Here is a 15,000-nt window from a genome sequence, read left to right on the forward strand (position 1 = left end):
TTTTTACGCGTTGCGTTGCGTATTGCGCCGCGTAAACATAAAACCATGTCTGCATTTGTGATCGGAGAAACGACAAACAACAAGCGCTACTCTACACTGCTCAAAACTCGCGTTTGAATCATCAGTGTCAAATTCTTTAAATATGAAAACGTAGTTACAGGCTGTGAGTCAGCATTATTTGTCAGCATCATAGACTGTGGTCAGCATGCGCGCCGAAGGGGAAACAGGGGAACTGAATTCACCGGAACACCGGCATTGTCGGCTACTCTCCCAGGAAACAGTCCTCGTCCTCCGTAAAATGCGCTGTACACATCTGAATATTTGGTTTGAACTGTTCTGGAACAGTGTTGTAATTACAACGTAACCACTGATTTCTAGTTGTGTCCTCTTTTGGAAGACCAAACAAAGTAGTTTTCACAACGAAACTCCACAACATGGCGGCGGCGGCAGCAACAATACTACAGTGAGAATAAAAGTTATGCCTTCTTTCTCACACAGTGACGTAGACATGTGGGGGCGTATTTAAATGAGGCATTTTAGGAGGGCGTGGACGAGTCTTAACTTTTATAAAGAATATCTCTTTGGGTTTGAGACTTTAGTCTTTGCAACTTTAGGGATCTTATCTATTCACGAACAGCTTGTAACACTCCAAAGAGAAAGGAAAACTTGAAATCGCATCATATGACCCCTTTAAACTTTGGTACACACACTACTGTTAAAAAGTTAAGGATTGTTAAGATTTTTTTATGTTTTTGAAAGAAGTCTCTTATGCTCACCAAGGCTGCAAAATACAGTAAAACAGTAATATTGTAAACTGTAATTTCAATTTCAAATAACTGTTTTCTATTTTAAGATGCTGTTTATTCCTGTGATGGCAAAGCTGAATTTTCAGCAGTCTTTAGTGTCACATGATCCTTCAGAAATCATTCTGTCATTTTTAATTCTTCAGTATTCTTTGATAAATAGAAAGTTAAAAAAAAAACTGCATTTATTTAAAAATAGAAATCTTTAGAAACACCTTCGCAATCATAGCTAGCACCACTCACATTTCCTTTAGAAAATATACAAATCTGGTTGTATAAATAGTTCTGTATTTGTTTGCAAATTATCTTTGCTCTTCGTGAATGTGTAATGTGTGTTATGATCTGATAGCTTTGGGTCCTATTTTAGGAAAGCATTTAACCACAAATGCTATTTTTGCTTTAAGATTTGCATGTATGTGACCATTCAGTCTGAGAACTTTCTGTAGAACATCCCACAGTACTACAGAGCCCTTTGTTAGATTAGTAAGACTTTTTGTTTGTTTGTTTAGCGCTTATTGACGTTCTGTTTCCTGCAGCTGTGGGAGTACAATCGACTGCGGTCGTGATTGAGGATAAGGAGAGGACGTGCGACTCGCTGCTCATGTGCATCGTCACCGTGTTGAGCCACGGCCTGCGGAGCGGCGGTGGGGTCGGAGATGTTCTGCGCAAACCTTCTAAAGAGGTACCACACAAGGGCCTCAATATTAATTTGGGGTGGGACTGTCTTTTTATTCGACCTATGGCAGATAGGTGTTCAGGAAACCTGTTTGAAAACAATCACTTTTTTCCAGTTCCACTTTGCAATGCTAGTGGTGCATAAAAGTTTTATTATATTATTATTATTATTATTTAAAAAACAAAACACATTTTTTTACTTGAAATAAAATAATCGTTACTATAAAAATATATATATATTATTAAAAACTTACACTTATTTTATTTCAGCTTTCAAAGGAAAATTTCTCATTTTCATTTGATATCTGAAATCATTTATAAAAACTATATATATTTAAAAAATATAATAATAAAAACAAATTCAATTTTTTTTATAAAAGCTATTATGATATCTCACTGATTCTAAAATAACACTGTTGAATAATCACACACTTCATTGTTGTTACAAATGCTGTTATGATCACTGATTTGGTGCATTTGGAATAGCCAATCAATAATTTTTTCACTCTTTTAGTAAATTATTTTTGGTAAATCAGGCCTTAAATATTGTAGTTCTCAAACAGTGCGTTTGGTCACTCAAAGATAAGGGTAGTTGGACAGAGTTAGAGGAACACTGGTCTATTATTGGATGTTGATTGGGAGGATCTTGAATTGGAAACAACACTGATATTAAAACCTCTTGCATCTCTTTTCTCCGTAGGAGCCTCTGTTTGCAGCCCGTGTGATCTACGACCTCCTCTTCTTCTTCATGGTCATCATCATCGTCCTCAACCTCATTTTTGGAGTCATCATTGACACCTTTGCTGACCTCAGAAGTGAAAAGCAGAAGAAAGAGGAGGTTCTGAAAACGACTTGCTTTATTTGTGGTGAGTGTCTACACGGCCTCAACGCCAAATACCCGAATTATTACTTCTCTGTGGATGGCCTTTCATTTCAGTTGAATCGCAAAACAAAATGCAAAAATCTTGCTCCAAACCCCCTGACATACAGCTGAAATGTTCGTTTATTAAAATAAAACATTTTATTAGGGCAAATTAGAACCTAAAACCTTATACTCGAATCGAAAAAGTTACCACCAGAAGGACAAGTTATGCTTAACGCTTCATTGCAGATCTAGGCTTTTATCCACTGACCTACAAAATCCTGAGACTGAGAGGGGCATGGGATGTAAGAAAGAGGATATCAAGCCAAGGCCATTTGAGAACATTATATGTTGAAAAGTAACAGCTTAGTCGTTGTTTAAATGATTTTCAACATTTCTAGTTGGTATTTTGTTGTTCATATTTCTGTTTTGGCTCAGAAATGTACTCTGCTGCAAGCAATGCATGACATAAATAATTTCTAAAAACAGTAAAGCATGCACATATCCTAATTAATATTTATGAGCCTTTGTCATTTTGAGATGTAACTCAGTCCTCCCAAAGGTTTGCAGAGTTTTATTAAGTTATCTTCAGTGAATCACAGATGTGTTCATGTACCTATGTCCCATAAATTTCATAGGCGCATAAAACTGTTTAGCTCCAGCATAAACATTAGGTTTAATGTTATACGTCCCCTCTTCACCAGAAGTCTTAGTCATAACTCACTGTGGAGGTGGTGGAGTGGCTTCCTGTTGCCACTTGGCGTGTTTGACCATGTTAGTGTGAGATCAGCTGTAAATGATCATAAATCTCACAGTGCACACACCTATTATATAAGGACGCTGTTCTCGACTTGTTGGGATTCAGTTCATCTCTCGAGCGATTTCACGATCCATGACTAACACAGATGAACAGTACAAACGTGCGATTGGAGAGTAGATGACGTGTTGCAGTCAAGTGACTGTTTCCCAATGTGTTGGCCCACCAATCATGCATCCAAATTAGAATTCCTAACCTCCAAGTTTGCTCATAACACGCACCATTCATGCTTGTATACAAACAGTTTCCCTGTGGTTCTACTTCCTCTTCCAGATAGTACGGTTTTCTTTTAAACCAAACCCATTTTAAGAAAGAAATTGTGTTATGCATCATGTCAACATCTTAAAGGATTGGTTTTCCTCTCACTGAACGAACTGCATAGAGCTAAATAAGTTCCTGAGCTAAACAAACCCTTCTTTTTGGACAACTGATCATTGGGCAGCTTGTCACTTCAAGATTACTCTTAATCTTGATCTTCTTAACTGACCAGGTACATGTGGCAAGGCCCATTTACAACAACTGCTGCAATCTCATTTCGTTGTAACTGTGTTTCTGGTCTACAGGATTGGAGAGGGACAAGTTTGACAACAAAACAGTGACATTTGAGGCGCACATTAAGGTGGAGCACAACATGTGGCATTATCTCTTCTTCATCGTGCTGGTGAAAGTGAAAGACTCCACGGAGTTCACAGGGCCAGAGAGCTATGTGGCCGAAATGATCCGGGTAAGGGATCTGAAGTGCAACAGCAGACTTTATTTCAGTTTGAAATCAATTTAAAATACTAGATGGTTATGGTAAGATAAAAAGACAATATTTCCAGCCACAACAGCAAAGTTTTTTTTTATTTTAAACTGAGTTTAACATTTAAGGTGGATATGGTATCTCAAAGAATTTTATTTTTTTGTACTTTTTACGCCACTTCTAAGAAAAGTACTGCTGTGCATAAATCACACAGTGGAATGTGGAGCATCCATTGGCTAACCATTCGTTCAGTTTAAAGGAATATACTGGGTTCATTACTAGTTAAACTCATTTGCAGCATAGTTTTGATTACTGCAAAAGTTAATTACGTCTTGTCGCTCCTTTTGTTTAAAAAAGGCAAAAAGATACTGTTACAATGAAAGTGAATCTGTAATCCAAATAATGAAAATATTCACCGTTTCAAACAAATAACCACAAATCATGAACAAGATATTTTAAAGAAGATATTTTCAACTTTACAGTTTTGTTGCCATGACAATGTAATACCTAAATCCCTAAAATGACCATAAAAAAGTGACGAAAACCTTTACAGGTCTAATGAATAATTAAGCAAAGATGTTTTAACAGAAGTGATCTGTTCATGAGTCAAGTCAGATTATTTTGTTTTCTTTTGAAAGAACTGAATACTTTTATTTAGCAAGGAAGCATTAAATTGATCAAGTGACAATAAAGACTTCATCATTTTGATTAATGAATAATTAAGCAAATATGTTTTAACAGAAGTGATCTGTTCATGAGTTAGTCAGATTATTTTGTTTTCTTTTTAAAGAACTGAATACTTTTATTTAGCAAGGAAGCATTAAATTGATCAAGTGACAATAAAGACTTCATCATTTTGACCTTTGTATTCATTAAGGAATAAAAAAAAAAAAAATGTATCATGGTTTCCACAAAACATAATAAGCAGCTCAATGGTTTTCAACATTGATAATAATAAGAAATGTGTTTTGAGGACCAGATCAGCATATTAGAATGATTTCTGAAGGATCATGTGACACTGAAGACTGAAGTAATGATGCTGAAAATTAAGCTTTACATCACAGGAATAAATTACATTTTAAAATATATTTAATTAGAGAACAGTTGTTTTAAATTGTAATATTATTTCACAATATCACCGTTTTTACTATATTTTTGATCAAATAAATGCAGCCCTGGTGAGCAGAAGAGACTTCTTTTAAAAACATGTAAAAATCCAACGGTAGACTAAGTGCTTTTATAACATTCACATTTTTGCTTTTAAATTCTCAGAAAAATAATGCCATTCACTACCATTGTAAGTGCCTCGCCTTTTAGGAAACTGAGGTCACCATAAAGTAATTTAAGCCCTAGGGCCTTAAGTCACATGATGATAGTAAATCAGCCAATGGCATGGCACAGTTTTGGATCAGTGGATGTGTTTGTTTACTGCTGAGGATTTTTTGTGAACTCTTAGAGTTGATAACGCTGTGACAACTTGACACTGAGCGTCTGCTTGTACACACAGAGAGAGAACCAAAGAGTTACGATCAAATAGCACATCCGATAGTGTGTTTGTGTGTGGGTTTCTTTCCCCCGTAGAGCAGCCGAGTTCAGAGAAGCCGTTTTATATCAGATTTCCAAAGAATGATGTATTTACGAGGACTAAACCATGCCATGATGGGGCATGACTACCCCTCAAAACATTTTTAGATCTTTTTACTTTTAGTTGAGTCCACAACCCTGGGACAGAAATGAACAGTTTAGTTTGCTTTGGGGAATGTGGCCTACTTTAAACTTTATCTTCAGGAAAGTGGAGTACTTAAGGAATTTTCCACCAGATTCCTCACAGTAAATCCCTTTAAATGACCCCAAACCTTCTCCTTTGACTTATGTAATCACAACTTGGTAACCTTAGGCCTCTCAGGGATGCCAGAGCTCCTGTTTGCCTTCAGACTGGAGTCTCAAGATGTTCTGAAAATGGCTCGGAATGTGTTAATCCTGGAGAAAAGCTGTGACAGCACACACACACACACACACACACACACACACACAGTTCGCTTCAGTTTGTTGACCAGAGGAGCAGGAGTTCCCCTCATGATTGCAATATGTGCGTACGCCTTTGTATACATGTGTTTCTTTGAAAAATGATCTCTTCGCTAAAGCACTGTGGACTTTTTCCTCAGAAAAACACTTTTAACAACTATAACAAATCGCTGGATGAATACCAGTTTGTAGCTCAATTGGGTTATTAAATGAAAAAAAAAAAGCCTTTCAAAATGAGGGCACTTATGTTGTTCATTTAAACATCCAGCTTTATCTATATTGTCTTTTTATAGGTCATCATATGCTTTGCTTAATGCAATGACGTGGAACCTTTAAGGTTAAATTGACTTTTGAGTAATTTTAGGTAAAGAGAAGTGCTCAGGAAAGCCCCTTCTGCACAAGTGGTTGTTCTCTTGACGCAGATGGTGCAGCGGTGGGTTTCTGACACGGTTTCTGATCTGTGTGGTGTCCCAACCTCTTTGGCGCCTTTCGAGGGTTCGCCATGTGGTTTTGGGAGGAATGACCTGATTTGGGATTAGTTGCTCTTTAAGGTCTCCTAAAAAAATGAGAAGCCTTTGACCTGACACCAAAGGGTAGAGCAATTTGTGATGCATCAATAGCAATGCAAGATCTCTCTTTGTGGTTTGTGAGAAGGTGAGAAAGAAATGCTGCGTAGAGCATCAAGCTGAGGTTGGTAAAGCCATTATTTGACTAGCTAATGCACATGAAGTCACTTTTTGATGTTTTATTTAGTAAAGAGAAGGACAGGAAGCGATAGGGAGAATGGGATCAGGAAATGACACAAACCGGGCTTGAAGTTGCACTGCCAGCATAAGCACCTGCAGGAATGAGTCCTAATACCTGGAAACAAGTTAGCATTTTTTAACTTCCGGTTCTACCGTCCCAAAGTCAATGGGATTTTTTGGCTAAATGCCTGAAATAAGGTCTGAGGTAAACACAAGCTTGAGATAAGTTCACATTTTATTATACGACATCAAATGCATCAGTAAAACCCCATTTGGGATCTTTTAAAGCTTTTTAGGTGTCCTGAAAAAAATGGCTAAATGGGACTACAGAGATTGTCGGAGGGATTAAACGTTATCACACCGAACAAAAAAACAAAAACTTGTCTACTCGCTAGTCTGCTTTTACAGCCTTATTGTGTGTGTGCTTGTGCTCTTGTGAACTATTCAAACTTGAACTTTCTACAGTGCAGATTTGAAATATTAAGAAGCTGTCAGAATGTCAGAAGCTTAGTGGTGGTGACATTGAAAGGGATAGTTCACCCAAAAATGAAAATTTGATGTTTATCTGCTTACCCCCAGGGCATCCAAGATGTAGGTGACTTTGTTTCTTCAGTAGAACACAAACGAAGATTTTTAACTCAAACCGTTGCAGTCTGTCAGTCATATAATGGCAGTCAATGGGCTCCACGGCTTTGAGAGTAAAAAAAAACATACACAGACAAAACCAAATTAAACCCTACGGCTCGTGACGATACATTGAGGTCTTAAGACACGAAACGATCGGTCTGTGCAAGAAACTGAACAGTATTTATATAATTTTTTACCTCTGATCCACCACAATGTCCAACTGTCCTGAGCGCGTTCACAACATCCGGCGCGTGACGCATCACCGTGCGCTGGCATAGTAGACATAGATATATATAAGTAGATTCCCGCGGCTTATAGAAACAGTCACTAATGAGGCATCTACTTATATATATATATCTATGTCTACTATGCCAGAGCACGTACACGCGTCATGCACCGGATGTTGTGAACGCGCTCAGGACAGCTGGACATTGCGGTGGATCAGAGGTAAAAAATGATATAAATACTGTTCAGTTTCTTGCATAGACCGATCGTTTCATGTGTTAAGACCTCAATGTATCGTCACGCGCCACAGGGTTTAATTTGCTTTTGTCTGTGTATATTTTTTTGACTCTCAAAGCCGTGGAGCCCATTGACTGCCATTATATGACTGACAGACTGCAACAGTTTGAGTTAAAAATCTTCGCTTGTGTTCTACTGAAGAAACAAATTCACCTACATCTTGGATGCCCAGATAAACATCAAATTTTCATTTCTGGGTGAACTATCCCTTGAAGTCATGTGACCGTGGTGTAGTTCATTTGTAGTCCAGCTTTTTACTTCTGGCGATTGTATTTATGCTTCAAATTCAATTGCATTCATAAACGTTGTGTATATTTGTGAAGATTATATTGATGAACAGAATATGTGATAATCATAAACATTTGTGGGTCACAGAGCTTATTTTCTGAAACAATTCAACAGCCAATGGAAAAATGCTACTGGTTATTTGTTGAGGAACCAGAGTGATGCTAACTTCTGAGTTGGTCTACAAAATGATCTAATCCCTGCAGCACTTTATTGTCTTAAATTTCTGCTGTTACTGCGCTTAAAACAATTACAGTATATGCACCTAAATTGTTTTGTTTAATATAATGCTTCAAGACCAAAGAAGAAAGACCTTTGCTGTTTGATCGTCTACTTTCATTCAGGTAATTGAGGTTAGATCAAGCATTGTGTCTGTAGGTAGAACCCCTACACGAACCTGCCCTTTTCTCTTCAGCTTTTTTCCCCCCGTGAATATTATTCACAGCTTCGTGATGACGTCTGTCATAATTGCTGCGCTTTGAAGATGTGCGTGAACGCTCTGGTCCCGTTTAGGACCCGATGCTGCTGTTGCTGCTCAGACCACAGAGCATCCTGTCTTAGTGTGTAGGCTCTTGTGGTATTAGTAATGAAATTCACACTTCCCTCATTTCCATTGAAGCAGCAGATACAGTTGAAATTGATGTGGCTAGAGCGCTCACACATTTACTGGCAATGCTGTCAAGTGTAAACAAAGCTTAGGAAATAGAGGTTTAAGAGGGGGCTGTTTCGGACGCACGAACGTGCACAAACACACCCAAATAAGTGTGAAACCAAAGCAGCACTTAAAAGACGCATATGTTACATTTGCCCCTTTTTCCGTCATGCCGGATAAAACGAATGAGTGCTGTTATAGATTCTTCATTATAGAGACAATACATCCAAAAATTAAAAATCATTTAGTATTTATTGCACTCACCCTCATGTCTTTCCAAACCTGTATCATTTCTTTCTTCTGTGGAACATAAAAAAGATATTTCGAGTGTTATGTATTTCGAGTATTATGTTTTTTTTCCCTCCACACAGAGGAAGTCAATGGTAACAACAATGTTTTGTTACTAACACTCTTCATAATATCTTCATGTGATCATATATGATGACAAAATTTTCATTTTTGGATGAACTGTCCTTTTTAAGGAATTTTTTTTATTTTTTTTTTTATTACATAGAAGTAGTTGTAGTTCTCATTTCTGTAGAAGTAAGACCAGAGGAAGTGAGTATTTTAGTGTAGGTTGTGATTCAGACATGCCACTATATCCTCTTGATTTATATCCAGCATTAGAGACAGTGGTTTTTAAATTTGTTGGTTATTTGGAGAAATGGGATCATGAAAAATAGCTGAAAGATTTGTTAAACATCCGCTTACAAAATGTCATATTATAAATGTTGGTTTTACTTCAACCAACAACAAAAATAGTTACAGAAATTCCCCAATATTTTACATTGTAATTTTTGTGTTTTATGTTTATTTTTCAAACACAAAAAATATTTGCTAAAAGTTTGCTTATGCTTTGCTATATCTTCGTAATCACATTTAATTGCAATTCTGAGAAAAACACTGACCCAGTCTCTGGTTGTGAATTATTTATATATTTATTTATTTACTTTTTGAGTTATACATGTTGTATTTTACTTTTTTATTTGTTTATATGATGTGTTTGTTTCATGAAACATTTTATTTTTATTTATTCAAAATATAAACTATACTAAATAGAAATAGGTTAGAACGCATATTTAGGATTTGTTGGTTATTTCGAGAATTACAAGTGTGCTTACATTTTAATATATGAATAATCATTTTATTGTATTGCTGTCTATTTAGACAGTTATTTTAGTTAGTTGGTTAGTTTAGTTTTTTAAATATATTTTATAAATGCGTTATTCATATTATTTTACTTATTTTACGTGTTTTTCACTAGGCGCTATAGGTTTCTCTAGTTAAATAAAGCTATATTCAGGAGTGTAAAAGCTAAATTTGAGTTTGTAGGTCATCCGTCTACGTAATGTACCCGCTATGAGGTTGGAGGAACTATGGTAGTCTGAACAGTGGGTGACATTGGCTTCATCATTTGACTGATTTCAAAAGCAGACTCAGTCAGGGTGAAACAGGTCTGATTAGCGATAACAGCGTGTGCCTCTGTGATGACGATGACGAAACCAGCTGACAGCTGGGCTCCATGCACAGACGACAATGTTTGTGGGCGGAGGTAAACACAAACCGCAACATCTGTGGCAGCAGGAAGTGAGTGCACACGCACTCCTCTCTTGTTCTCAGAATGAGGGCGAGCATTACCTGTGATTTTCCCCAGTGCCTGAGTGGAACCGTCTGTCTGAAGTCTGTGCACACGGCCCGTCTGTGATTTCTGAGACAAGGGGACTTCTCTGCACCTGCAGCCTGAATGGCCTCTGTCTCTGTTTCTGTCACATACACATGCATAAGCGGGTAACTGACAAAAATTACATATGCATGAACTGTTTTCCCCCATTATTTTAGGTTAAAGTTCATATAAATGTTCAAGGGAAAGTGTTTATTTTTAGATGCTATGATTGCTCACCATTTCCTATGGAAGCTGTGTTCTGCCTCAGTAAATATTAAATGTAATCATGATTTTATTTCTCACAATTGTAATTTTATGTACAGGTGCATCTCAATAAATTAGAATGTCGTGGAAAAGTTCATTTATTTCAGTAATTCAACTCAAATTGTGAAATATAATACTTTCTTCTATTGGGGATAGACAAATATAAGTGAGCCGTTTGTTGGTTGAATTCCCTTCTCTGTTGCTTTCAAAAATATTGCTTTGTTTATTCAAGTGCTCATTTTACGGCTAAGCCAGCGATGCTACTTTGAGGTGGGACTATCTGTTTAATTGACCAATGGCAGACAAGGGGAGTGTTCAGGAAACCTGCTTGAAAACAGTCATTATTTTTGCAGTTGTCATTGCTGGATTCAGAAATGAAGTTTTCATGTGAGAAATTGTGGTTTTCCTTCAAACAACAACAGAAATAGCTCTTTAAAATTTTTATTCAGTGTCAGAGTTTCCTTTCCTTTCCTTTCCTTTCCTTTCCTTTCCCTTCCCTTCCCTTCCCTTCCCTTCCCTTCCCTTCCCAATTATTTGCAGATTTTTATAAAAAGCGTAAATATTCCCTAAAAGTTTGCTTTAACTTTGCTATGTCTTTATAATTATTTTTAATTGTAATTTTTAAGGAAAAAATATTTCTAGGTTATTTTTTAAAGGGGTCATATGATGCTGCTAAAAAGAACATTATTTTGTGTATTTGGTGTAATGAAATGTGTTTATGCGGTTTAAAGTTAAAAAAACACATTATTTTCCACATACTGTACATTATTGTTTCTCCTCTATGCCCCGCCTTACCCTGAATATAAGACGACCGCGTTTTTTCAGATGTATTTCCAAGAAAAAAACATCGTCTTATATTCGGGACAATACGGTATTTTCTTTTGAGGTATTTTTCTGAAAGTCTCTAAATACTTTATTTAAATTATAAATAAAATATGTAACCGAGCCATTTGGTGTTTACTTCCCAAACTGCTTCTTTGTTGCTTTCAAAAACATTCCAAGTTGCCTGACTTTATTTTATGGCTTAACCAATGATCTTACAGTACTTTTAGGCGGTACTATCTGTTTATTTTACCAATAGCAGACAAGGAGAGTATTTTGAAAAACCTGCTTGAAAACAATCATTGTCATTACTATACATACTTTTTACATTTGCAACAAAAAAAAAATTGTCCTGCGGTATGCAGAAACATTCCAGGTATCCCATGCAGTCTATCAAGGAATATGAGAAGCCAAAACCTTCATGCATAGTAGTTATAAATAGAAAGAATTCTGTTTAAAATAGCTTTAGATGATGTATAGCATGTCACGGCAATTTTGTCATGATAACTGCTAGAGGAACTCGCTGACTTCCTTACAGGATATGAAAGAAATATGCAAATATGTTCACAAACCTCTGTAGTTTGGACTTGTCTGTCTGCAGGCCAAGTTCATTTCAAAAACACTGGTGTGTGTATGTGTGTGTGTGTGTGTGTGTGTGTGTGCGCGCACGAGTGGACCAGCGAAGTAGGAAGTGTCTGAGCAAAGAATGGCGTGTTCTTTGGCCAGAATCCTTTTAACATTATATCTTTTTTTCCTGCTTCTGTTAGAATCCCTCTCGTCCTTATTAGGAGCTGCGTTTGACCTCTCCCACCAGTCACAAGTCAGACATTCCGAAATCACATTTGGCTGGGGTTGGAGCTTGTAGACTCCCACTGTAGTCTCTGATTGCTTGTTGTACTATAAATCATTCTGAGATATTGCAACAAAAGAACATGGCTAGTTCATTAAGAACTTTTTGTCCCAGTCACAGCCCACAAAATCACTGAAAAAGTCAAATATGAACTTGGTACATTACACTTGCCTGTGTAAAACTCACAGTCATGCTAGTCGACAGAGGGGACAATGTGTTTTTAATGTGCTGCTATGCAGTTGTTTGGCTTAGAAGGCACCACTAATACAATTATTTAAAAATAATAATCTAAAGGTCATATTAGTTCAGTTACATTTTCATATATTTTTATTTTGCCCTGTGGTAGCAGGAAAATGGTGCTTCCACATTTCTCCTTAGTATTTTTTTTTTCATGCCATATGTGAGGTTGTTTTGGATGTTTTCTCCATTATAAGTTTGCTTTCATCTCGCGGTCAGATACTGTTTTTAGTGTTTCACTTGATGAAATTAGTGTGTGTAATGTCAAAAATTGCGACGTTAGATTTCTCCTTGTTGAATAATTGCATGCCAATTAGAGAGAAAAATAGTACTCCGTGTTATCTGAGGGTGAGGCTGTCCACATGCTCATGTGACTTTGATACTGCATTTCCTTAGTTTGCTGTAATCATATTACACATAGGAAATTTTGTCTGATGCAAGTAGACATATTCTTATAAACGGAGAGATAATGAGGGAATGAGAGGTGGAGGAGGACATGACTTCAAGTGCACCATTAGTTAATGTCTGATTTCAAGAATGGTATGTGGAAATCTAGTGGAGGATGTTTGGAAAGTGTTTTGGAAGGAAAAAAATAAAGAAACTGAGTAATTAAATCATACAGCAGACACTGAATAATGCTTCAATTGTCAGGCCAATAGTTCATGTAAAGTACCCATATAAGACTTAATATATGAATAAAGCTTTATTCAGTAACAAAATATCAAACATATGCTGCTAGAGCTTAGAACTAACTTCACTTTCTGTGCCGTTTTTGCACCATTTGGTGATTTTTATTGGATGTATACAGTCAGTGTCCCTCAAATTCACACAGGTGGAGTTAATCATATTAACTATGAACATATGAATATACTGTATGAAGTATAGTTTTATCATTTAAAACCTAACAAATTAAGTGTCCAAGGACTTTACATTTGTACATTTTAAAATTACACTATCATTCAAAAATTTGGGGTTGGAAAGATTTTTTTTTTTATGTTTATGAAAGTCTCTTATGCTCACCCAGGCTGCATTTATTAAAAAAAACAAAACAAAAAAAAAAACAGTAATATTGTATTTATTTATATATTATTTATATAATTAAAATAACTGTTTTTATTTAAATGTATATATATTTTAATACCCAGTCTTCAGTGTCACATGATCCTTCAGAAATCATTCTAATACAATATCTAATAATATCTAATATTCTAATAACAAAACAAAACAAAAAACATTATTATCAATGTTGAAAACAGTTGTGCTGCCTATTATTTAAGTGGAAAATGTGATTCATTTTTTTCAGGATTCTTTAATGAATAGAAAGTTCAAAAGAACAGCATTTATTTTAAATAGAAATCTTTGATATTTGATTACAAATGTCTTTACTGTCACTTTTTGCATGCACATTTTTGAACAGTATATGAATTTGTAACTACTGAAGGTACACTATTCAGTGATGTGCAGCTTTATGTATAATAATAGTATGCTACCAAAAACATTAACGTCTAATATTCCAACAGGAACACAACTTGGACTGGTTTCCACGGATGCGGGCCATGTCGCTGGTTAGCAGCGACGCCGAGGGCGAACAGAACGAGATCAGGAATCTTCAGGAGAAACTTGAATCCACCATGAAGCTCGTCTTGAATCTCTCATGCCAACTCACTGAACTGAAAGAACAGGTGAGTGATGAAGCTTTGGGACTGATGTCAGAACATTATATCCATTCTGCTAGTTCTTCACACCCCGATGAGGTTGAAGTGTAGTCTTGACCCTTTAAGCTGTTTAAATGGACTTCACAGACTAGAATTTAAGTTGGGTGTGAGTGAAACAAGGCCTTCAAGGTCAGTCAGCATGAGACCACAGCCTCTTCAAGGTTCAATTAGACCAAAGGGCAATGAGTCATTCATGTCTGTCTTTCTCTCTCTGCCTTCAGCTCGTGGTATTTAAAATGATGTTTCAACTGCGTCACGAGGCCAAGTGTTGTTTCACTTTTATTCAGCCGCATTGTCGTCCAGATGAAGTTCTGCGAACTCGAGCTTGTTTGTTTCCACAGATAAACAGTCTAACTCGCATAGATGAATACGATAAAGTGGGTCATTGAGTTAGACGCTCATATTTTGATTTGGTGGAAATACTGTATGCGTAATGGGATTTGCTGTCATGTCGTTGATTTCTTGTAAATAGTGTCGAATTAACACCATCTTGAGGTGTGCAGCCACATAAAATGGGAAGTGTCTACAGGGAAGTTTTTTTTTTCTTCTGTACTCCAGACAGGGGGAAAAGGTCATTGTTTGGCTAAAAGAAGACAAAGCAAGTAAAACCCAACAAACTTTCACTATTTATTCTGCGTCAATGCGGTGGTTACACGTGTCGGGACCAGTTTTGCTTTTCCCTTTCTTACATTA

General features: G+C 36.5%; 1 protein-coding gene across 1 annotated transcript in view; it reads left to right on the top strand.

Moving 5' to 3' along the window:
• LOC107718227 (inositol 1,4,5-trisphosphate receptor type 1-like) overlaps nt 1-15,000 on the top strand; it is a 159,589-nt gene that overhangs the window by 138,761 nt on the left and 5,828 nt on the right. The window contains exons 62-65 of the mRNA XM_016525222.1: nt 1,340-1,485; nt 2,179-2,344; nt 3,721-3,881; nt 14,113-14,274. Of these exons, the coding sequence (XP_016380708.1) occupies nt 1,340-1,485; nt 2,179-2,344; nt 3,721-3,881; nt 14,113-14,274 (635 nt within the window). The remainder of the gene's footprint in view (nt 1-1,339; nt 1,486-2,178; nt 2,345-3,720; nt 3,882-14,112; nt 14,275-15,000) is intronic.

The sequence above is a fragment of the Sinocyclocheilus rhinocerous genome, unplaced genomic scaffold (assembly GCF_001515625.1).
Source record: "Sinocyclocheilus rhinocerous isolate Xijiao unplaced genomic scaffold, SAMN03320098_v1.1 scaffold1111, whole genome shotgun sequence".
Taxonomy (NCBI): Eukaryota; Metazoa; Chordata; class Actinopteri; order Cypriniformes; family Cyprinidae; genus Sinocyclocheilus; species Sinocyclocheilus rhinocerous.